This window comes from Vanellus vanellus (genome assembly GCF_965231255.1).
Source record: "Vanellus vanellus genome assembly, chromosome: 18".
Taxonomy (NCBI): Eukaryota; Metazoa; Chordata; class Aves; order Charadriiformes; family Charadriidae; genus Vanellus; species Vanellus vanellus.
The window spans coordinates 8,835,681-8,859,186 of record NC_138923.1 but is presented as its reverse complement, the minus strand read 5'-3'; the positions used below and the strand labels follow the sequence as shown (position 1 = coordinate 8,859,186).

At 54.8% G+C, this 23,506-nt stretch overlaps 1 protein-coding gene across 1 annotated transcript in view; it reads left to right on the top strand.

The window, feature by feature from the left end:
• The window catches only part of VAV2 (vav guanine nucleotide exchange factor 2), a 158,193-nt gene that overhangs the window by 104,483 nt on the left and 30,204 nt on the right, over positions 1 to 23,506 (top strand). The window contains exon 4 of the mRNA XM_082492622.1: positions 14,849 to 14,917. Coding sequence (XP_082348748.1) covers positions 14,849 to 14,917 — 69 coding nt within the window. The remainder of the gene's footprint in view (positions 1 to 14,848; positions 14,918 to 23,506) is intronic.

Sequence of the window (23,506 nt, the reverse complement as noted above, 5' to 3'; positions counted from 1 at the left end):
GGACCACAGCTAAAACTGGGAAGAGTTCTCAGCCTAAAAAGGACCTTTCCTCCATTTTGGAGGGGGGGCTATTTTTTGGGGTTGTGGTTTTTTTCCCGGCTATAGAAAACATTGGCTTTTCTCTGCAGAACGTGTCGTGCTGCTGTTCTGGTCAGGGTGTAGCATGGCATCGGTGGGTGGCTCCATCCCGGGACCAGCCACGGCCACAGCCACAGCTGGGGGGGGTGGGAAGGGGGGAGTCACGGGCTGGATGGGGCCCCTGCGTTACTGCCGCCCATGCCCACCACCCCACGCCGTGATTTTCACTGTTTGAACTTATTTTCCCTGGCTTAACTGCACTGATACTGCTGGAGGGGAACAGCTTTTCACGTGTGAAACAAACTGGGAGCCTTCCCGCCTGCTACATAGGAACCTGACAGGTCCCACCAGGACTGGGGGGAGGTTCAGGGGGCGAAGGTTTGCAAAGCACATTGAGGAATAAAGACATGCTGCGCGTTATTAAGGATAGCCCGAAGTCCTGGAGAAGCCTGCAGTGATTGTTATTTCAAGGGAAAAGAGCATCCGGGGCGTCTGGAGGCAGGCGGTAACGGGGGAAACCACGTGCACAAGCGGCAGTGCCTTTGCCAGGGCTGGGTTCAAGTCTCGGGGCACGGCTGGAGGAGGCTGCAGTGTGTCAGCCCTGGCAAAGCCTGTCCCAAGGCTTTGGGGAGGTCCTGGTGGGGGTCCGGAGGATGACTGAGCCAGCCGGCCGCTGGGAAGGCTCTGCCTGAGTCACTGGGGTTTCTGGCGGGGTCTCCCGCTGCCAGGGCTGGGTGGGACGGGCGGTAGCTGGGATCCAGGGGCACGGAGGCTCTGCTATCCTTGTGGGTATGTGGCTTTTTCACATTCGCTTTACAACCGGCATTTATGGTTCCCACTCAAATCCCTTCTCTTGGAAGCCTTTGGCGCCATGATTGCACGAGAATAGCACAGAGCTTAGCGGGTCTTTGCTTCTGACTCGGTTTTCCTGCATGTTAACCCTCCTCCTCCTCCTCCCCGTGTCCCGCTCTGCAGGAACAGAAAACGCTGTCGCTCTGTTCGCTGGAAAGGACCCTCCCGGGGGTGTCCCCTCCCGTCACCGCTGTCCCCTGCCGCCAGAGAGCCCTTCCTTTGTCCGTTGCTGCGCGTTTTTTCCTTTTAATTAGATGATTTCTTGCTACACCCTCCCAAAAGCCTCAACGGCAGAAGCTAATCTCAGACGAAGTAATTTAATCTGTGAGAACCAGCAGCGGCTCGGGCTCCCCGAAGGGACTGGCCACGTCAGCCACCGCCGCCCCTCGGCTCACTGGGGTCCCCCCCGATGACTGGGGTCCCTTCCCTCCCCCAGTGAAGATGCTGCCATTGAAATAAATGGGAAGAGCCTCGTTGGCTTGGGCACGGTGCTCAAAACCGTGCTAAGTACAGTGCAGGTAGGATGGTCTGTGGATTGTGTGGTCTTCGGCCCCGTACCATGAATGTGGCTCTGCTCCAACCCCTGTTTTGGGGTCTGAGAGGCAGGACCACGCAAATCCAGAAGGAAATAAATCCCAAAGCCTGTTACTCGTCCTTAAATAAGTGTCATGGCATGTAGAGTGGCGAAAGAAAAATCAATCTTGTACGCTATTCAGTGAAAAAATAATAGTCTTTCTGTCTAATAATTTCTGGATACATGACCCTCGCCAGAGAAACCCCCTTCCACAGAGTAAATCAGATCGCTATCGGGACAGCTACGTTGAGGTGACAGAGCGTTCCTTCCGAGGAACAAGCTGCAAGCAGCAGAACGTGGCAAAAAAAGGGTCTTGAATGCAATGTTTTGTTTGCAGCACATTGCTAAGGTTGGGCTTAATCTATTGCAGCTGTAGCTACAGCCCGGGCCGCGGCTTTCCTCCTCCCGCTCTCTTCCAGTCCCAGTTGCAGTTTTCCGAAATCCCGCAGAAAAGCGTCCCCCTCCATCGTGGGACTTCCCGCCTGGCAGGTGATGGTCTCTCACGATTGCAAAAATAGATTCCTCTCTTGCAGGAGGCTCTGCAGTCGGCCCAGACGAGGTTTCCCCGCTAATTAAAGAAGCGCAGAGTTGCAAGGACCGCCGCCAGCACGCTGGGTTATTTTTTGGGTAGCGCCCCGTGCGTAACAACCCCCTCTGACAAGAGGCTTATCGGTGCCTCCTGGAAAAAGGCACGTTTTCTCTCTTTAATGTAAGGCATTCAGAGGAAAGATGCTTTTTGCGGATAAAGACACGCGCGGAAGGGAAAGCGGATGCAGGGAACTACATTCGGATCTTGGCTTCGTGCGTGAGCCTGGGCAAATCCCTTAGTTTTATTTGTCTGATATTTCCCCCTCCACCGTCAGAAGTGGGGAGGTGAGAAATGCCTTTGTTCGCCGGAGCTGGTTGGAGCCCAGACCCGCCTCGGGCAGCGCTGCCTCCCCGTCGCCTTTGGGAGCGCCGGCTCCGCGGTAATGGGATAATACCTTTTTCCCGGGGTTTTCACCCGCGCATCGTTTTACAGGCAGAAAGAAAAGAGCCTCATTGTGTAGCATTGCCCATCAGCTGAAGGGGGGAGGGGGGGGCGGATTTTTTTAAACTGTCGTTTCTCATCCTCTCCTCCGTCTGTCCGGAGGACTGTCGGCAGTGGTGGTGTGAAGTTACCACCGTGCTCCTCGCCCATCCGCGGCTCTCTCGGCACAAGGAGCCTTTATTTTACAGCCGGGACAGCAGGAGGTTCCACTGCAGACCCCACTCACGGCCCGTTAAGTCCATTACCCCGTTTCTCCTGCTGGCTGGCACTAAATTCTGCCCCGTTCGGTGGGAGGATCTCGCCGCCGCCAGCAGCAGCCTGGGGGTGGTACAGGGATGCCGTGCAAGGGTTCTCCTGTGCTCTGGAGCGTGAGTTTTCATTCCCGTTCTGGGTTTTCTCAAGCAAACTCGGCTCTCTGGAGGACAACAGGACCTCTTGTTGCAGGTCCTAATAAAGCAGGATATTTTTTTTCTGAAAGCTTTTTTTTTTTTCCCCTGAAGACTTTCCTGCTGCAGCCCTGGCTGTTCTCCATCGCCCGTGGTAGATCCCGGTGTCTCCGGGCTCCGGCCGTCATCCACCCCGTGTGAGTGAGCTCCACCGGCTGAACGTGAGCCGTGAGCGGTGGGGGCGTGTGTTTTTTCATCTCCTGGAGATATATGTTTTTCCTGGAAGCCGAGTTTTGCAAGCGAAGCAGGAGGTTAAGGAATATTGGCTCGCGCTGCCTGCATGCATTTTTAATGTGTGCACAGCCAAACCATCTGAAAACGGGAAGGAGTTACCATGTTCAAAGGCCTTTTACTGGGGCCCTTAATCTAAGTAAATCCTTTATATATGAACTGAAGCTCGGAGTGACTTTCTTCAGAAGGCACTGCAGTTAATAAAATAGATTTAAAAACATTTGCAAACGGGGAGGAGGGGTGAATCCTATTTGCCGAGCGGAGGTTTTCTCCTGCGGGAATGGCAGTGGTGCTTTGGCGGGCGGTGGAGGGAAGGAGAAGGGGATGGTCGTGTTTTTCCATACGGGGGGCCAAGGCAGGACCCCCCCTCGGCTACCTGGGGCAGCAGGTCGGAAGAATAAGTGCCATTAGTTTTACCTCCGGGCAAACACGGCGAGGCCAGCCCATCGCCCTGGGCTGAGGTTTACCTTGCGTTTAAACAAATAAATAACTAGAAGCCAAGATGCTGATTTTCTTGGCGTTTAACGCCTGCGCATCGCGTGCCCTGAGGTGACAGGGCAGATTGGCTGGCGGTGGCCCGTGGCTGGCAGCTGCCTGTTGCCTGCCCGTGGCTGCAGGGCAGGTTTGATCTCGGGGAGAGGTGGCGGCGCTTCGGATGCCTGCGGCTCCCCTCAAAGTCCCATCCGTTAGGAGCCGGGATTTGCTGTTTTGCTTACAGGAGAGGCTGGACGCATCGGTGAAGGAGAAGAACCCTCCTGGCTCTCCCAGGGGATGCGCTGGTGCTGGTCCTGATGCTTGCCCAGAGAGGTTGTCGAGGCCCCATCCCTGGAGTTGTCCAAGGCCAGGCTGGACGTGGCCTTGGGCAACCTGGGCTGGTGGGAAGTGGCCCTGTCTATGGCAGGGGGGTTGGAACTCGATGGTCTTCAAGGTCCCTTCCAACCTAAACCATTCTATGATTCTGTTGTCTGCCCCCCCTGGGTGCCCTCCACCCCCCTGCAGATCCCGTGCCCAGCGGGGGTCGGGGCCGGGGTGCCCACCAGCACCCTGTTGAGTGCAGACCATCGTCTCTCTCTCCATTTTGCCCCTCTCTCCAACGCAGGTGGTGAGTTGGGAGGAGAGGAGCTCAGCGCTGGGATTAGCCCAGGTCGCAGCCGCCTCCGGGCACATCCACAGCAGCTAAATGAGCTGTACCGGCATCCTCCCATCAGGGAGGATTTAACCCGGAGGAGACTTTCCTCCCTCCCTGCTTCGCCTGCAACCCCCCCCGTGCCGTGCAGACGAGGTTCAGCATTGCAGGGTTTTGCCCAGGTAAACTATTAAACCAGATCGACGTGCTCAAAATGAGGTTTGCAGCGTTATCATCCCTGGAGTTTCCGTGCTTAACGGCTCGCCAGTAACATCAGGATGTGTGTGGGGGTGAAGCGGGAGGAGGGATGGGAAGGGAGAGTCACCAGCATCCCGTCCCGCCTGCGCCCATGGCGGGGTTGTGATGTCGCCGTGCTGAGCGAGCAGCGTTCCCCAGCACGGCCGTGCCCTGCCCGCGGGCAGGAGAGGGGCAGAGGGGGGCGAACCGAGCTGGACCCCCGCAGGCAGCCCCCGGCCCCTGCCCTGCAGCATGTGCGTCTCTCTGCTCCCAGCGCGTGCCATTCACTGGTCAGCCGGCTTTGATCTGGAAACTCCTCCGCGCTTCATAGAATCATAGAATCAGAATCGCTGAGGTTGGAAGGGACCTTTAGGATCATCAAGTCCTACATTACCCCACCCTGACAAAACCACTTCTAAACTATGTCCCCGAGTACCACGTCTGCCCTTTTTTTAAACACCTCCAGGGATGGCGAATCCACCCCCTCCCTGGGCAGTCTACTCCAAGGTTTGATAACCCTTTCCATGAAAAAATTTTTCCTAATATCCAATCCACACCTCCCCTGGCATAACTTGAACCCGTTTCCTCTCGTCCCATCACTTGTCACGGGGGGGGAAGAGGTCAGCCCCCACCTCTCTGCCCCCTCCTGCAGGGAGCTGTAGGGAGTGAGAAGGTCTCCCCTCAGCCTCCTCTTCTCCAGGCTGAGCACCCCCACTTCCCTCAGTCCTTCCTCATCAGACGTGTCCTCCAGACCCCTCACCAGCTTCGTTGCCCTTCTCTGGACACACTGCAGCACCTCAATGTCCTTCTTGTGGTGAGGGGCCCAAAACTGAACACAGCACTCGAGGTGGGGCCTCACCAGTGCCGAGTACAGGGGGATGGTCACTGCCCCGGTCCTGCTGGCCACACAGTTCCTGATAGAGGCCAGGGTGCCGTTGGCCTTCTTGGCCACCTGGGCACACTGCACCCACCAGTTCGGAATTAAACCGGGTCCAGGTCTCAGGACTTTAATCCATTTCCCCCGTCTGACTGAGCCCCACCACGGTGTGGGGGTACCCCTACGTTTGCAGTGGGGGTCACCCTCTAAAGGAGACTTTGCGACCCTGCCAGCAAAACCCACTTCTTGCAAAAGATGGGATGGCACAAGCCCTAGCGTGGCTGATCAAGGAGACGTTCCCCTTGCTGCCCTGGAGGAGAGAAGGGAGATAAGGGGAAATCTTTTATGGGATTTGCAAAGATTCTCCAGCGTGATGGAGGCTTCATGCTGATCAGATTGGGTCTCTGCTCCCCCCGCCCCTGGGGATGGCAGCTCAACGTTGGAGGCGGATCCAGCCGTGTGTGAAAATGGCAAGTAATTAAAGTCGTTAACGATTAAGTCCTCAAGTGTCTTCTGGCGAGGAGGCAGTTACGGGACCTTTTCTCCTGTAAGGTTGGTTTTACAAGGGCTGTTTTATTCATTGCCAATGCGCTTTCAGTAATTGCACTCTGCCCATTATTTTTTTTACTGCCGTTGTGCATCCATTGTACGCGCTGCAAGTGTCGCTGTAAAATGGATGGAGAAGGCTGTGGAAGGAAAATGTGTCTGGAAACGCATGTGGTCACTGTGCAGCGCTCTCCTGTGCTCCAGGGGGTCTGGGACTGGGACCAGTCCTGGGACTGACCACTGCTCCCGACCAGCACAAACCTGCAGAGGTTCGGCCGCAGACCTCGCGACTGGGGGGCAGAGTGGAGCTGGTTTCTTGTGACATGGACAGACCTTCTTTAGGAGTGACCGTAAAGCTTGTTCCCTTGTCAATAAGCAGGATCCCTGGCTAAAAGCAGTTCCTTTCCAGCTAAAAACCTTTTAAACTCATTTATTTTGGCAAGTATGTATCCTCACAGACTTGCTCCTAAGAGACTCTGAAAAATATTTTTGACATATTTTCCTGTGCGGCTGCATTGTAGGCTTGGGAGATGCTGAGGTCACCCCGTAAGCATCTGCTAATAAAAGCAGAGGCAGTTTCTCTCGCCCCCTCCCCACCAGCAGCTCCACTTAGTGAAGGTACGGGCCTGACAGGCACAGCTCTCCTTAATATTCGCACGTGGGGCTTGCTGGGTTTGGGGTGCACCTGCTTTGTCACCGCTCATCAACTTTGCCGCCAACAGAGGAAAGCCACGGACCTGTTGGAGCGGGGCCAGAGGAGGCCCCGGAGATGCTGGGAGGGCTGGAGCCCCTCTGCTGGGAGGACAGGCTGGGAGAGGTGGGGGGGGTCAGCCTGGAGAGGAGAAGGCTCCGGGGAGACCTTATAGTGGCCTTCAAGTCCCTAAAGGCACTGCAGGAGAGCTGGGGAGGGACATTTTCCAAGGTCACGTAGTGATGGGATGAGGGGGAATGGTTTTAAACTGAAAGAGGGGAGATTTAGATTGGACATTAGGAAGAAATGTTTCCCTGTGGGGGCGGTGAGCCCCTGGCGCAGGGTGCCCCGAGAAGCTGTGGCTGCCCCATCCCTGGAGGGGTTCAAGGCCGGGTTGGACGGGGCTGGGAGCAACCTGGGCTGGGGGGAGGTGGCCCTGCCCAGGGCGGGGGGTGGGACTTGGTGGTCTTCAAGGTCCCTTCCAACCCAAACCATTCTGTGATTCTATGATGTTGTACTTCCCTCGGGGCTCCCTCTCGTATCGCTGCCCACCCTTGCACCATCTCGCCCTGGGGTGCAGCAGCAAGGCACAAACAGCTTTCTCTCCCGGTCGGGGTCAGTGCATAGATTGACAGTCGAAGGTGCTGGAAAGGGCTTTCTGAAATGCAGTCCTTGCCCCGGGTATGGAGAAGGTCTTCAGGCTCGGCCGGTCCCAACCAGGGGGCTCGGAGGTGGGGGCTCCCAGCACTGGGCGCCAGGGGAGGACTCAGGGCTGGAGGCACCACCAAGGGCTGTGCCTGGAGAGGTCTGCTCAGGTCCTCTGGGACAAACGGCGGCTCTTTGCCCTCCACCGGGGAGGGGGAAGCAGACGTCTTTTTATTCCTTGTGGACCGCGGAAAGTGCTGCTCAGCCCAGGTGGTCTGTTTGGGTCTGGTTTACGTCGCACAGTAGGACCCCGCTTGGCTGGGACACGCTGGTGGGGCTCTGGTGCAAACCGCCAGCGGCGCTGGCGCTGCTCTGGAAGCAGGCAGGAATACGTGTTTAGGTAGATATTTGTTTTTATTGGCATGTGTTTCATAGGGCTACAGCTGCTCAGGTACACCAGAGACACTGCTGCTCAGACTGCTAAAAGATTTCCTTGTGCTGCTTTGCTACAAGTTAAAACCGGGGAATTTTTAAGGTTTTTGTTTTAAGCGAGTGTTTTCCAGAGTTGGGCATTTGCTGGGATGTTAAATACCGTGAGGTGCGTCGCAGGTCTTTACGTCCTGGCTGTGATTTATCTTTAGGCTCCCCGGGTGAGCGGTGCCATCTGCCCACAGTAGACGTGTCCCCGCGCACTGCGCTTGCATTGATTTTCAGCCACAGCGCTTTCAAATCTACTTTTCTTCTGAGTCAGAGACCAGGGCCAAATCATTTCCTAGAGATTGGTTGTGCTGTTACTCGAGAAGGGTTTTTTTTTTTCCCTTTCTTTTCGAGAAAGATGTCTCTGGATTTCTCTTTTGATTTTATCCATCTGTTATCAGCAACGTGGAGCTGAAGCGAAGAGAAAATCATGCCGCTTTCTTGAGCGAAGCATTGGTACATGAGAATTTTTTAAAAATGCGATAATGTGTTGAAACATAAAATTATATGAGCTGTTATTTTCTTGTCTCGTAGTCTCCAAAAATACTTGGTCCAGATTTGAGCTGAAGATAAAGCAGGGCACGCAGCTAACCCTTGGGCACTGTGCAGTGCGCTGTGCTCAATGCTGGAAGTACTCTCCTGCAAAATCATCATCTTTGTGTTATCTGATGATGTAGCTTGCTGCTTCCCCACTGAATTTCTATCAGAATTAATCTTGTGAGAATTTTTGCAAGTTCCAGACCACAAATAAAAGCAAATCATAATTTTTCAGAGGACGTGTCTAAAATTTGGCACAGCATGAGGTGCTTCTTTCCAGAGATGAGTAATGTAACACAACAGTATGATTTTAATTAAATTCAGCAGCTTTTGGTATGCTCCGATGTGTCTTGTTCTGCAGGGAGAGAATAGATTCCGTTCTGCTTTATACAAATGGCTTTTGGGCATTAATAGCGTGATTTTCATCCAACTCGCAGCACTTTACCGAAGTCATTCCCTGACGCTTGTTCCCATTTCACAGATGGGAACCAAAGCTCAGAGGTGCTGCCAGGGTCGGGAGCGGGGCTGGAGAAACAACTCCAGGTCACCTCTTTGCTCGTCCCTGGTCAGCTCACCGCCGCCTCTTGGTACATCAGTAAATTAAATGCTGCTTTAATCTGCCTAATCCCACCAAAGCCGACGATGAATGCATTTTCAGTTGCGTGTGAACCTCTTGCAACACCACATGGTTTTCTTTGGATGGCTCCAGGAGAACTGTGCTCGTGAAGGCATGATGTTGTGCCCAGTGGATCCGGGGTGCCAGAACCGATGGCTAACGGGGGACCCACAGGGACAGGGTGATGCCATGCTCAGGGGAAGAGAAAAAGAAGAGGAGAAAAGAAAAAGGGAAGGTTGGAGCTCTCAAAATGACGTGCTACAAACAGCCAAGGTGCTTACTGAGTGCTTCCCGTGGAGAACTGTATTTTGGGATTGAAGCAGCATTAAACCCCAGCGGTGGGATGGAAGCGCGGGAGCCGAAGCCGGCTGCTGACCCCCCCTCCAAAACTCACATGGGAAGCACAGCCTCAAGTCCAAAACCTCGGTGAAATCACAGACTCCCACGGGGTTGCTCTGGCTTGCCGTGGTGCTTTCTTCAAAAAGGGGTTCTCGAAGGATCCGTACACCCAGCCATGGGTTTTGTGAGTTACCGAAAGGTGTAGACTCCATCCTATGGAAATGTTTTCCTGCCGGATCCCGAGCCAGGAAAACTGGGCACAGCCCTGTCCATCCCAGCAGAGCTGGAGGAGCTCCGTCGCACCAGCTTGAGGCTTCGGTCCTTTCCAGTTAGGAAGAAATCCCTCACAGAAGGGGCAGCAGATGGGAGCAGCTCAGGTTTCACGGGTGTCACATCCTCCGCCTGTTTTTTAAAACGCTGAAGTGCAACTTAAGAAAATGAGGGGAGATACGCAAGCTGGCGCTGGGAGGCGGGAGTCCCGCTCCCGGTAAGGGATGAGCCACCAAACACCCTCCTGGGGGTGTTCGCACAAGCCATGAAAATCTCCTTTGCAGATCTGCCCGGCGGACGACCTCCGGCGAGCGTGGCCTCAGATGGGAACAGCTCCTGGGGACGGGGACGGGGATGGGGACGGGGGGGCGGCGAGCGGGACATTTCCACCCCGCCTGCTTCTCACGGGGTTTGGCCCCAAGAAATCACAACGGGGACAGATAGGGAAAACAGAAAATTAAGTCACGGCAGATCCTCCCTGCTGTGTCACAGGTGGATTTGAGGCTAAGACGCTTCTGGACAAAGTTGTCCCAGTAAAACCGACCCACCCCTGACCCTCTGTATTCTCCGTGACGGTACCGCAGAGGTGAAGAGCCGGCTTCAGGTGCTTGGACGAGGCACCCAGATGCTGAAATGTGTTCATAAATAAATCAGTCTTTCTGCCTACGGCTGTTAGAATTGCAGCCTACCTGGCTCTCCCCGTTAAATTATTCAGGGGAGAGAGCAGCCAGGGGGTGCACCGAGCTGCGCCGTCGCCCCGCCGAGAGGATCGCCGCGGGGGGGGGGCGATGGGGGTACGGTGGGGCAGCCCGAGCAGCCGCTGAGAGCAGGGGAGGGGTTTTGCATTGGCTGAAATAGTAATTGCCCGGTGAGATAGATATTAATTGCTTATCGCCCCGCGTGAGGCGCTCTGGCTGCGGGCTGCCCCTGCCTCCCCTTGCGAGAGCACGGTGCGTTTGCGGGGTGCTGTGCGAGAGCGCGGTGCGTTTGCGGGGTGCTGTGCGTGCGCGAGCTCTGCAACCCAGAAAGGAGCCGAAATGCTTTGTAAGATCAAGGGGTCGCTTTGCATCGCGCGTCAGGAACGATCGTCTGCTGTAAGCCTCGTCCTCAAGAGGAGAAGCTCGCTCTAAACTCCGGAACAAATCACTTGGTCTTTCCTTCTCTTTTAGGCTCTAAAACAAACACATCAGATCGATCCCGCTTTCCTTCCCTTCTTTGATCTCTGGAAGCGATGCTCTTGAATGCTGTGGGGTTTGTCTGTGAAGAAGTCTACTCTGGGAGGTTTATTATCTCTAAGAGCCTGTTCCAGCGGTGTTTGATGTCGCTGGGGCTTTCGCTCTTCGTCTGAGCGGGACCGGGTTTGCCGCAGCCCCGGCGCGGGCTGGGAGGATGAAGGGCTCAGCAGGCGGGTTTTCGTGACAGTGGAGGGGAAGAAAAAAAAAAAAAAAGTCTGGTGCTCAACTAATGACATTAAATAAGAGGCATTTTCAAATGAATTTAAATGAACTGGGATCTCTGCAAACCTGTGGGGTTTCAATGGACTCAAAATACTTCCCTCGTTTCTGTTGGGCATTCCCGGCTATAGCATTTAATATTATGTATGAAGTTGCAGCGCACCTGGAGATGTAGAAGAATTTCCCAGGGGATCGGGAGCTTTTAGACCCCTTGACTTCCAACTTTTCTGCTCTTTAAAAAAAAACAAATGGCATACAAAAGGCATACAAACTGGTCCCAAACAACGCGGTTGCTCTTGGGGAGCTCATGGCTGGAGAACCATCGCCCAACCAGATGGAGATGCTTCTCCTTGCGTGGTTAGGGACCAAGCTGATAACCTGCATGAAGGTGTCTAAGTGCAAGTCCCGTGCTGGACCTGGACGTGCCTGAGAAACACTGGGTTAAAAGTTCACCCGGTTGGTTTTTCTTAAGAGTTGCCTTGATGTGGATCTGGTGGGGCAGGACGAGAGCGGGGCTCTCCTCCCCCGGCCTCTCCCCACCACATCAAATCTGTTTCTGCGGCCAGTTCAAGTGGAAAACGTCGCGCCGAGACGAGCCCGGCCCGCAGGGGAGCCGCGGAGGTGATCTGATGGGAAGTGGCAAAACCAGCAACACGGGGAATAATTAATGGGACAGGGCGGGGTGGGCAGTTCCCCCCGCGCCTCCTGCCAGCGCCGCCCTGGCCCCCGGTGCGAGTCCGGGTAGAAAAATGTTTAATATGCTTTTCTATAGCTGGCTGCTGCAGGTTTGTCCTCATCGGCTCGTTGCTAGAGGATTAATTTTTCCTGTGTTCAGCGAAGAAAAATAAGGTATAATGGATATATAAGGGAATTTAAGCCAAAAGTAGGGAGAGATTTTAAATAAAAGCCATAATTAATAGGGTTAAATTAAATCATGTCGTTGCACATCGGGTTTTTGGTGCAGGGTAAGGACCTTTTGGGCGAGAGCTGCCCGAAGCGGCACGGTCCCAGCCCTGGGTGACTGTGGTCTGGGGACCGGCACACTGCTTTGGAGAAGGGGAGAGGAGCTGCGGGGAGATGGCAGCTCTGCTCCCGCAGCAGTGACGTGGGGATGCACAGAGCCTCTCCGGAGCCGCTTGCGTCCCGGGCAGTCGGAAAGAGGGGCACGAACACAGGACAAACCCAAGGCTTGCTCCAAAAATCCGTCCTTCAGCTCCAGATTTTAGCTGCTCCATTTAGTAATCCTCTCCTCAGCGTGATTTTCCTTCTAATTGCGTTCTGAGCATCCTTATTTAGCCATTATCTGCTATTGCAGAGATTCAGGTTATTAATTCCTCCCCTGCCCTGACTTTCACTCCGGTGCTTTACCGACGGTCAAGGTGAAGCTGAGAGGGCTGACGGAGCTGCCGACTCCATGAAACTCTCATTAGAAAATATTTTTCTCTCTTTGCTGTCTCCTTGCCTTACACGGGGGGGTTTATCACAGGAACTGATTACACCTCGAGCCCAGATTTACGGTTGGAAATGTGTGCTTGTGATTTTAATATTCTTTATGGCTCTTTTACTTCTTTCTTTCTGGCACGGTGAGCACCGGGGAAGGAAATAGTTTGAGATAAGAGCAGGAGATGCATGTAAAAGAAAGGGAGTCGTGCCTTGTGATGGTATTTTTTTTATTGTTATTGTTGTTATTTTAACAAGCGGTGTTTAAACAGAGGTCACCTCTGATTCCTCCTCTCTTGCCGGAGCTGTGCGGGGCGGTGTAGCCCTGCGGCGGCGGCTGCCGTACCCCATCGCCTGTCGGGGCCGAGGCGGTTCCCGTGATCGGCTCAGCCACGTGCACCCGGAGCTGGTGGCTTTTTTTTTTTTTTTTTTTTTTTTTTTTTTGGTCTGCGCTTCACATGGCTTTTGTATTTGTCAGTAATCCCCAGGGGACAGCCAGGGGAGAGGAAACGCGGGCAGACACGGGTGTTTGGCGACGATCCCGCGTGCCTCCTGCTCTCTCGCTGCACCTTTGTGCGTTGGAGCTTCTCTCCAAAATGGGCTTCGCCCCACATCTCAGCCGGGGCAGCTGTTTGTGCCAGATGTTGGGGTGCCCGACGGCGCCTGCCTCGCAGTGAGGCTCTGAGAGTGGGCACAGCCCCCTCTGCTCTTCCCACCGTCGCTCTCCTCCCTCCCGCGTTGCCCCTTCGCACGTGGGCACCGTCAGAGGCGCCGACCTCGCGGGCTCCTTGGTTCCCCGGCTTCGCATCTCGAGCGGGGGCACGGCAGCGTCCCGATAGCTGGTGGAGTGCGAAATCGTCCCGCTCTGTGCCTGGGGTCACCCCCTGGTCGTGGTTTTAATTGAACTCGCTGCAGAGTTGAGCACGATTTCAAAACCCTCGGTCTGACGCCGCTCACCAAAGGACGGGTGAAGCAAAGCAGAGGAGGGGAAGGCAAATTAATGGTAGAGATAGGATCCAAAAATAGCAAATTCGGGGGATAGCCAGGCTACATATTAAATCTTTTAGGAGAGGCAATCTATCGTGAAACAGGGAGGGTGGGAGGGGAGAGGAAGGAATCGCTCTTGAGGGCAGTTAAGGCTTCGCGTGTCTCCCGCTCTGCTCACCCACCACATCCCCACCCCCATCCCCATCCCCATCCCATCCCTTTCCCCATCCCCATCCCCACCCGCATACCCATCCCCATCCCATCCCCATCCCCATCCTTATCCCCATCCCCATCCCCATCCCATCCCTTTCCCCATCCCCACCCCCATCCCCAACCCCATCCCCATCCCATCCCCATCCCCATCCCCATCCCCATCCCCATCCCATCCCGTGCGGCGCTCAGCCTGGGCACTGCCGGCGTCCCTCGCTGCGGATGCCCACGGGGTTCGGAGTGAGCTGCCCGGCTGCAGCCCCCGTTCCCTGCGCTCCGGCGGGGACAAGGCTCACCGTGGCCGCGGGGAGCCCCGGTCCGACGCCGCTGGAGCCGCAAGGTGCATCCAGCCCCGGCAGAGCCGCAGCCCGCTGTGGCCCTGTGCCAGCAATAATACATTGGGTTTAATTAAAGCAGTATTTTTCATCTCCTTCATACATTATTTGGTTATTACTTCAGAACGAGCCAAGGAATTCTTGTATTCCCCCCACTCCCTCCCTTTCTCTTTTAATCTGCTTTTTTCCCCTCCTTCCTTTTGCCCTTTTGGTGTCCTTTCCCGCATCCCCCGGATCTTAACTTTTTTTTTTCAGCTATCACAAAGTTGTTAAGATGAGGAAGCCCGAGGTTCGTAAGGACCCGTTCATTCTGGAGGGTTTGGCTGCTTGCAGCGGTGGGAGACGGCGATGGGAAGCGGCTCGGCGTGCCCCGGCTGTGCCGTGGCCCAGCGGGGCTGGAGCTCGCCGGTACCTCCGTCACGGGTGGAGGAGAATTTCTCCTTCTCAACGAGTCCAACACCGAACTTGAATTAGATTTCTCCTGAGCACTCTGTGCGAGCAGCGGCGCAGCGGGGAGCCGCGACGGCTCAGCCGTGGGGTCTCTGCGATGCTGTTAGGCGATGCGGCTCCTCATTTCAGTGCTCAGACGGTGCCCGGCGGTGAACCCGCCTCACCACCTGGTTTCTCGTCCCGCCGTGCCAGCGCTGCCCGCGGGAAGCAGCGGAGATGATGTCCTCCTGGGAGCTAATGCCTCAATAGGAAAAAATGTGCTCGCAGTGAATATTTTGTTCCGAAACACCCTCCGCTCGACGGGATGCTCGGGGCCGGGCTGAGTTCAGCTGGGGCCGCCGGGGATCTGCTGCGAGGGGCGAGACACACCAATAACGCTGTCATTCCTCTCCTCCCTCAGGCCCTTCCCGTCGGAGGAGACCACGGAGAACGATGACGACGTGTATCGGAGCTTGGAGGAGCTGGCGGAGTAAGTGGCCTCGCCTTCTCGCGGGGAGGGGAGACGAAAAGGGAGAAGTTGCAGTGTAGTCCCGGCAAAGCGGGATGAAACGTGACAGCGGGGCTCGGGGAGCTTTGATCGTCGTGCCAGGAGATTTTTGTGCTCTTACGATAGTCCGTCTTTTCCCACGTAGAGCCCTGGGAGACATCACTTTTAATCGGGTTGAGTTTACGAGTGGCTCAGTGGGGGGCAAGGGGGGCCAAGCCCACGGGGAGCCCCTCCGCCTGCTCAATCCCATCGTTCGCCGCAAAACCCCGGGATGTAATTCCTCCTCGACCGAAGCCGAGCCACTCGCTGGGACTGGGATACCCATTGCTAACTCAGCGCTGGACCACCACCCCTCCACCACCACCTCCGTGGCATTTTTGTGGCCTCGTGGGTGCTGGCAAGTGGGTCCGCATCCCCCGTGAGGGATTTTGGAGCCCACCGGCCGACCCCGGACCGGTGCCTCGCTGGTGGTGCGGCGGGATGCGGGGTGATGCTGCCGGGGTTTCTGCATCCGTATTTATCTGGGTCTCTGCTCAGCTGTGTTTTGCTGCCCGTGGTGACGATATGACAGGCTTTTAAAAGCAGCCTCGGACGGCGACGTATACGCTGAAGCGTGGGCGCTATCGGAATGCGATGGCAGCGTTCCCGTCGGGGGGGGTCTTACTTATGAAGTGCAGTCTGTTTCATATGGAGGGAAAGTCTGTACGAGTGGATATGCGGCTTTATACAGTTAAATATTATCGTTCCACAACATAAATAATAAGACTCCTTAATCCAATGAGTTCCTTATGGCTTCGGTTATTACAAAAGTAAATCATAAATTACTAGCCGAGGGAACGGAGTACCCTGGAATCCCCCGCTCGCGGTTTGCTCCCAGCAGCTACAGTTTAATAAAATTTTAACTTATAAAGGGATCTTTTCAAGAACAACATTTTTTCCCCCCACTCTCCTGAAGTTCTCAAAATCCCTTTAATATTGGGTTTTTAAATTCCTGATTCTCACACGTAGGCGCGCTTTCTAATGGGAGAAAGGTTGGCGTGTGAAGCCGCGCCGGAGCGCTGGCGGGGCCGGCAGCCCGCTCCTGCAGGTGGGGGTGTCGGTGCGGTGTGCTCGGAGCTGGGCGCAGGTTATTTGGCGTTGAAGACGGGTTCCCACCTTGAACCGCTCTGCTGCCGGCGGGGACGCCCGTGAACCTTCCCAAGCTGTTCCTCGGACCTTTGCTCATGGCCGCGAGTTTGTCCCTCTGTGAGAGGGGCTCGGATGCCCTGTGCCCAGATGACTTAGGGCTTTATTTCTTATTGATTGCCCAGTTCTGTCCCAGATTGTCTCCAACTTTTAGCTTTCCCTTTTTTTCCCATTCTTTGCAAAATCCTCTTCTTTTGTGTCTTTAGTTGGGACCGCTGGGGAAAGGCGCGTGTAAGTCAGCAGGGGGATACTGCACAAATGCCTTCATCCAGATCCGCGCTCCCGCTGCGGCCAGGTTGTGCGCGGGAACACAACTTACAAAACCGAGACGTAATTCACCCGTAAGTGTGAAAACCCCAGAAATGCCCCGGAGAGCCCCTTCGCACGAGCGTTGCCGCTGCCCGGTGACACATCAGCCACAGCGCCCCCCCCCCCCCCTCCTCCCCCCCCTTTTCTCCCTTTGACAAGGAGCGTCTCTCCGTGCTCGACAAGGAAACTTTCATTGGAAATTTGCCGGTCACAATGGTGCGTACTGGGCAGCGACGCTGGGCGCTGGCAAACCGCGGGGCCGCATGAGAAAGCTCTTTCTTAGCTGCTGCCGATCTCCAAACAGCCGAACAAGGGCGTCATTCACGAGCTGGGAATGATTCAGTCCATCCAGCGTCTTTGCATTTAATATCGCGGATGATCCGGCAGCCTTGGGAAGATCCGAGTGCATCCGAAGTGCGGTGTTGGAGGCGAGGAGACGATTTGCGCGGCAAAGCAGTGAAGTGACCCAACACGAGGAAGGAACCGCTACCGAAGAGCACATCCCGGCGCAGCCGGAGAGACCCCTCCATCCCCGAGCGGTTTTTCCACGCTAACTCGCTAACTCTGCGCAGCTATGCCAGCGATTAATTTTGCCCTTTGGATCATTTTGAAGGATGTAGGGTCCTGCCTGTAAAACCACTGCAAAACCAGCCTGCCGCCCCCGCTGGCCTCGGAGGGACGGCGTGCAGGGGAGGAGGGACAGCCCCGGTGTGCTCAGCACCACCACGTCACCCCCCGGGAGAGAGGAGGAGTCTTTCTTTGGGTGTTGTGGGGCTGTGATGAAAAGCTCAGGATAAATACTGAGCTGGTTCTGATAAGACGTTTTGGGGGCTGGTAAAAGTGCAGGGTATTTTTGAGAATGTCATAATGCTTCACGTCAACCTTCAGTACTTAAACAGAGCACTTTGCTGTCCCCCATTTAGATTTAGGGTGAAACCCTCTTCTGCAAAGCATCCAAAATATAAACATATTTGCGACGGAGGCGCAGGTTCGAGAAGCAGAAGGAACCGGGCTTTGTCCCCGAAATGCTTTAAAGAGCGAGGACCTTCATCACGGCGGCAGCGAGGTCCCTCCCGGTGCGGAGGCGCCGTGGCAGTTGGGGACAAAAGCCAGCGCCGGGGCTGGGAGCGGATCAATGGCAGCGCCACGGGGGCCGTTTGTGTGCGCCGCGGCGAGAAGCTGTCTGCCTGCAAGCGCGGGCTGGCCGCGGGCTGCTGGGGCGCATAAAGGATGTTCATGCCCTGATGGACCCATTGTGCTTTCACCTTTGGGGTATCGCGGAGGTTACGCCGGGCTGCACGCAGCGCCCCGGCGCTGGGTCGGCCGTCCAGCAGATCGCGGTGGAGAATTGCCTGGAAACAGCTATTTATTTAAAAAAAAAAAAAAAAAAGCAAACTAACAAAGCAGCAAAACTCAAAAAAAAAAACAAAACAAAACAAAACAAAAGAACAATCGGTGATGGAAAGGGGAGGGGAAACTAAAAGGGTATCAGGGGAGTCAGAAAGTTCTCCAGTTCCCTGTCCGCAGCCCGCCGGCCCCTCGGATGGCTTTGCCATCGGCCAGATGGCGGCTTGCGGAGAGCGCGGGCAGATGGCGAGGGCTGGCCGAGGGCTGGCCGGTTTGCAAGTGGTGCCTGATCGATACTGGGAGGAGCAGTAAAGGGACGTTTGTCCTCTGCAGCCTGATTTATTTCGGCCTGCCCTCATGCCAGACCCTGGAGCAGCAGCCGGTTTTGGGGGGAGTTTGCCCAGGAAATGAGCAGAGCTTTGCAATGGCAACGTGTGGGCGAATTCGCTGGAGCCTGACCCCAAAAATCAAAGTGACCCTTGTCCTGAGCATGCTCCCGGCTACGGCTGCTGGGCACTGATGGCAGTAGGCACTTCTCCACCTTACTGCTGAGCATCTCCCCACCCACTGCTTCTCCATCTCTCTTGATGGCTCTTCCAGCTGCCCCGGACCATTCTGGGAGTTCTGAAGTTATACTTAACATTTAACCTATGTTTTCTCTGCTGCCACTTAAGCTCATTCCAGTTATTTTGTCTCCTTAAATTTATGAGAGCAATTAATCCCGGTCCTCTTTACAGCACCAGAACCTTCTTTATCATGAACCTTCCCCATATCATGGCAGTGTCCCTCTTCGCTGGTACAAAGCCCGGCAGGCTCAGGTCGATTCCACGTAGGGTGGATTTTGGGTTGTTTGGTAGCTATTTGAAGAATTCAGAGTCAGGCTGAAGTGCTGTGAAGGATTTGACATGAAAGATTTCATTTGCGTAACTTGTACCGCCTTTTTTTCCTTTACAAGCGAATTGCTTTGAGGGGAGAAGCTGTAGTGTTGCAGAAAGAACAAAGGAAGTGTTTTGAGCAAAGCAGCTGCCCACCAAACCCTGCGCTGGAGCCGGGGGGGCTTCGTCCTGCAGGTTGGTGTCCCCCAGTCTTGTTTCGAGCTGCAGCTCAGTGGGGATTTATCCCCAGCAAAAGTCTTGGGGATAGCGGCGTATTTCCAAACCTTTCATCGCGGAGAAGGGACGTTGCAGAAGTTCTCCTGCCTGGCCTCGATTTCTCAAGGGAGGCGGCTCGTTGGGGCACAGACTCTGCCAACAACTTGTCTCCTGCCAGGAGCTTCTTGCTGAAGTTTCTCCTACTTCTTTGACTGCTGTCACCAGCGTTGCCCCCTCGTGTCTTCCAAAACAGTGATGTGTTCAGCAGAATTTCTCGAGTGCATTAAAAAAAGTAACGAATAGAGGAGCCAAGGTGAGATGATAAGTTAGCTGCCACTTTTCTCATTATTTTTGCCGTGTTGGAAAAAAGCACACGTGCCAACCAGTTAAATAAATGGCCCCGTGGTACAAGGCACTCCGGCTGTAGCACGTGTCAACGTGTCTTTTCTTCTCTGTCGCCAGTAAAGATTTCTGTATGTCCTGCTTGTGCCATCTCTAGGATCATGTTAGTTGTTATAACTGTGGTGACGCTCATTCTTGGGATTATAATGTTCCACTTCGAACGGGGAACGTAAGACCTGAGTAGAATAGATGGCAAAAGGCGTCTCTGGCTATTTCCAGACGCGTGTCTCCGTCCAAGCACAATCTGGCTAATTAAAACCCTGCAAGAGCTCGAGGCCAGCGACTGCACATCTTGCACTCCTTCACCCTGAAACCTAAGCCTGCCAGATGTGCTGCAAATACAGGACTCCGCTTGTCCTCGTCTGACGGAGACCGTGAATGAGGGGGTTGGTCGGAGGAACTGTCTATTTATAGCTGTAAGTGCAGAGTAGGAATGAGAAAGTGGAGGATTACCGGGGCGAACTGGAGCCTCGCAGCTGCTGGGCAGCTGTCTCAGGGACACTGCAAATGAACTGCCAGCCTGGACCTGGCGGTGGCTCTGAGGTCTTCTGAGTCTTAACCTCAGCCACAGGGCTGGAGATTCGGGTTTGTCTTTTGGTTGTCTTATTTTAGCTCCTTCTGTCTCCTCCTCCTCTGTCTTTTTCTCTTCCTGGTGGTTCTGGCTCTTTCATCAGTGGAGTGAAAGGAGTGCCGTGGTTTGGACAGGGTTTTGGCGTGATGGGTTTGCCCTGAGGGCCTCACTTGGGCTCATCCTTCAATTCTTGAGACTGGTACAAACTCAGCAACTTCCCAGAGCCCCGGAGCAGCTTTTATGGGTGAAGAGGTCCTTCGGTGGCCCTCAGAGCTTCCCCACTTACCCTCCTCATCCGCAGTGTCATTGCAAACATGGTGTGCAGCATCCCTTTAGCATAGCGGACCTGCTGCAGATTATTTAATAGGGCATCATGGGCTGGTGTGGGCAGCCGAGTCTGGAGCTCATCTTCTCCCAAAGCCCAAACGCAGACTGCGCCCTCTGTTTTGGCCGAGTGCTGAGCTCTGGAGGGCCGGTTGCCAGTGGTGGGAACAGTGGGACCAGTGCCTTCACCTGGGGCAGTGAGGTTCTTCCTCAAACTACCTCGACTTTGGCATCCTATTTGGGACGATGTCTTCAAAATTTGGCTGCACTTAGGCAACTGCTGGAGGTTCCAGCGGGCCCTGAGGGACTCCCCCCCTTCCCCAGCTCACTCCTTCCACGTCCCTGTTTGTCCCTGACTCCAAGGCAGCAGCCTGGCATTGGTCCCTCTGTTGAGGGAGCTGCTCCTTGGCATGGCCGCTGCCTGCTTGGGAGGGCCGTTGTACCGAGCAGCATCGCCAGGGAGGAAGAGCTCCGCCGAAAGCGTTGCTGTTGCCTGAAATTGCCTTAGATATGAAAAGCTTTATTCTTTTTGCTTTGAATGAGCTTTCCTGGCTAGGCAGGATGCCGCCAGCCCAAAGCTGGTTACATCCATCCTAATAACAGTGATCGCAAATGCTGGCGTTAACTCCGAAGGGCGGATAAAATCCCTTTCCTAAACCCGGAGCTGTCAATGAATCTTCTAATCCAGGCGGTAGATCGTAGGCTCTGGTACCCGCGGGTAACACACGGGCTCCGCTGCTTTTATTGAAGGAGTAAATTGCTTTTCTTCGAGAAGAAGGAGGTGAGGATCTGACCTTCCTTGCTCAAGTTGTTCAGTCTACGCCTGCCATGCCTGGGATGCTGAACTGATTGCCTCCCACACTGGGGGACTGTGCTAAACGTGGAAAATACCTGCCCCGCTTTCCCTCCCCGTGTGACATTTAAAATTTAGTGTGCTTTTCAGTGGCCACTGGCTAAAGTCACCCCCATGCCTGTTCTCTGTTGTAATGTCGGGGAGGGTGCGTATTTTCAACTCTGACAGACAAAACGCGGAGACCGACGAAAATCAATGTGTGCAAAGCAGCGGTCAGCAGCCGTACACGCGCCCGCCAAGCTCGGCTGCTCGCGGGCTGCTCCGGGAGAGGCTGATCTGCACGTTCTACTGCTCTCCGTAAAACTGGCAGCCCCCGGTGTTTCTCAGAGATGTACCAGGAATGCGTTTTAATAAATAAAGGTCCACTGACATTGGTTATTATTGTTTTAATACCACCGCAGCTGTTGGGTTTGAGCATCTCTAGTGCCTCTCCCCTGAGCTCTGGAAAGGAGGTGTCTTTCTAGATGGCCCCAGGACAAGGGAGTTGTCCCTGTTCTTTGTCTGAGGCCAGAAATCAGAGATGGGAAGGGCTGGTACTGGTGTTGATGAGAAGGGACGAGCGGAGCAGCAGCGACTTGGCCCCTGGGTTAGAGCAACGAGAACGTCAAGGGGCAGATGTGTCCCCCCGTGATGGGTGCAGCGTTTGCGTCAGATGGCTCTTGGACAGGCTTTATGGACAAGTTTGCTGTGTTGTCCCTTAGGAGGTGCTTCTGCCCCTTTCCTGGTGGCCCAGAAGAGCTGTGGGTAGGGCCAGGCTGGGCCAGGTCCTCCTTCTCCAGGCTCGGTCCAGGCAGCCCGTGATTTAGCAAAACCGCTTCAGCATCCCGTGCTGCCACCTGGGTCTCTCACAGTGATGTCCTGGCGTGTGCCCGGCCGCGGTCCAGAGCTCCTGGCTCCTTGGTGGGGGAGAAGAGGAGGGCTTGGCCAGGCTAGGGCCCCCCTGCGGCAGCAAGCAATTTTGGGGACTGAGGCTTGGAGGTGGCACCCGCTCGTGCTTGTGTGCAGGAGAGCAGGTCCAGATGATGCTCAGGATGTGGGGCTTCCCAGGGACACCTCAAGATGCCGTCTTCTCCTTCTGCCTGGAGCCCAAAACAGTTACTGAGCGCTCTCGTTGCTAGTCATGAGCAGCCGTCACGCCAAGCGGGCTCTGCTCTGGCAGCAGCATTACCGCGGCACTCGCCGTGGTCGTATCATACCCATGCGACATAATGCTCGCGACATTAACCCAACCGTATGTTTTCTAACAGCCCTCGAGCCGGGGAAATGATGTATGGAGAGACAGCCGGCAATCTGAGAGGTGCGGGCGGGAAGGGAAGATTAATCAGGAACCGGGAGTTACTCGCTCTGGATAAGGAGCGGAGCTGAGAATATAAATATTGGTACAGATAATAACGGTGACGGCGACGCTTGGGAAGGGGAAGATGGATCACCAGCTATTAGTGGGCATTATTACAGCAGCTGTAATGCATCACTCTGGAAGAATGGGACGGATACATCATGCCAGTGTATTTATTTAAAATCCCCAAACTTTTATTAAATAAATCTGTTTTTAAAAATAGAAAGAACTGCATTTAGAAAAGAAATAAAGCCCAGTTTTGCAAACAGATGTGCTCCGCTGCTCCACGCTCTATCGTATAGAGATGTCGAGTGTTATCGTTCGAGCACAGTTTTACACCTAAATATATTTGTATGTAATTAATACCCCTGTTGAAAGAGAGAGCTCGTAAAATATGCGAACGCTGTTTGATATTGCAGCGTTTCACACTGTCCTGATCCCATGGGGTTGACTTCAGTGGGAGCCGTTAGCGATCAGCACCTGTAGATCTAAGCGCTAAAATTATTATTGTTAATTGGTATTTATTACGGGTTGAATTTTCAAAAGTGTTCTAAGACTTAGGAGCCCCTGGGGAGGTTGGTGAAGGCTCAGATGATAATTAAGTACCTAACGCCGTCACCTTTAAACACAAGTTGGGCGCTACGCCTCGGTGATGCCTTTAGCGCCTGTGCTTGCGGGGGCATCTCCTAAGTGATGTGGGCAGTCCTGAAAATGTGACTTTTCTGCTGCTCAGTTTATCTCCCATATAGTAAAATGTTATTGTTGGGCTCTGCGCAGCGCTGGGGCTGAGCGTCACCCCGCTGAGCGCCTGGCGGGATCGCCTGATGGTGATCGGGAGAGCCTTCCCCTCCTCTGGGCAGTGTTAGATTAAAAATCGCCCGGTTGCCCATCAGGGCAGGGACTGTGCTTTATGGGAGTGGGGGCATCGCCAAGAAAAAGCGGATCCAGAGCTTTTAAACCTGGACGTGGTGCCGGTGGCCGGAGGGAGCGCGGGGCCGTGGCTGGACGTGGGCTGAGCTCTGCCCGTGGCGGCTCCGGGCATTGCCGCGGGTCCCTGCGCAGCCCCGGGAGCTCCGCTCAGCCCTGTCGCGCTTCCCCACTCGGCCAGGCAGGGCTGGGATGCTCCTACCTACTGCGCGGAGCCGTCGGATGA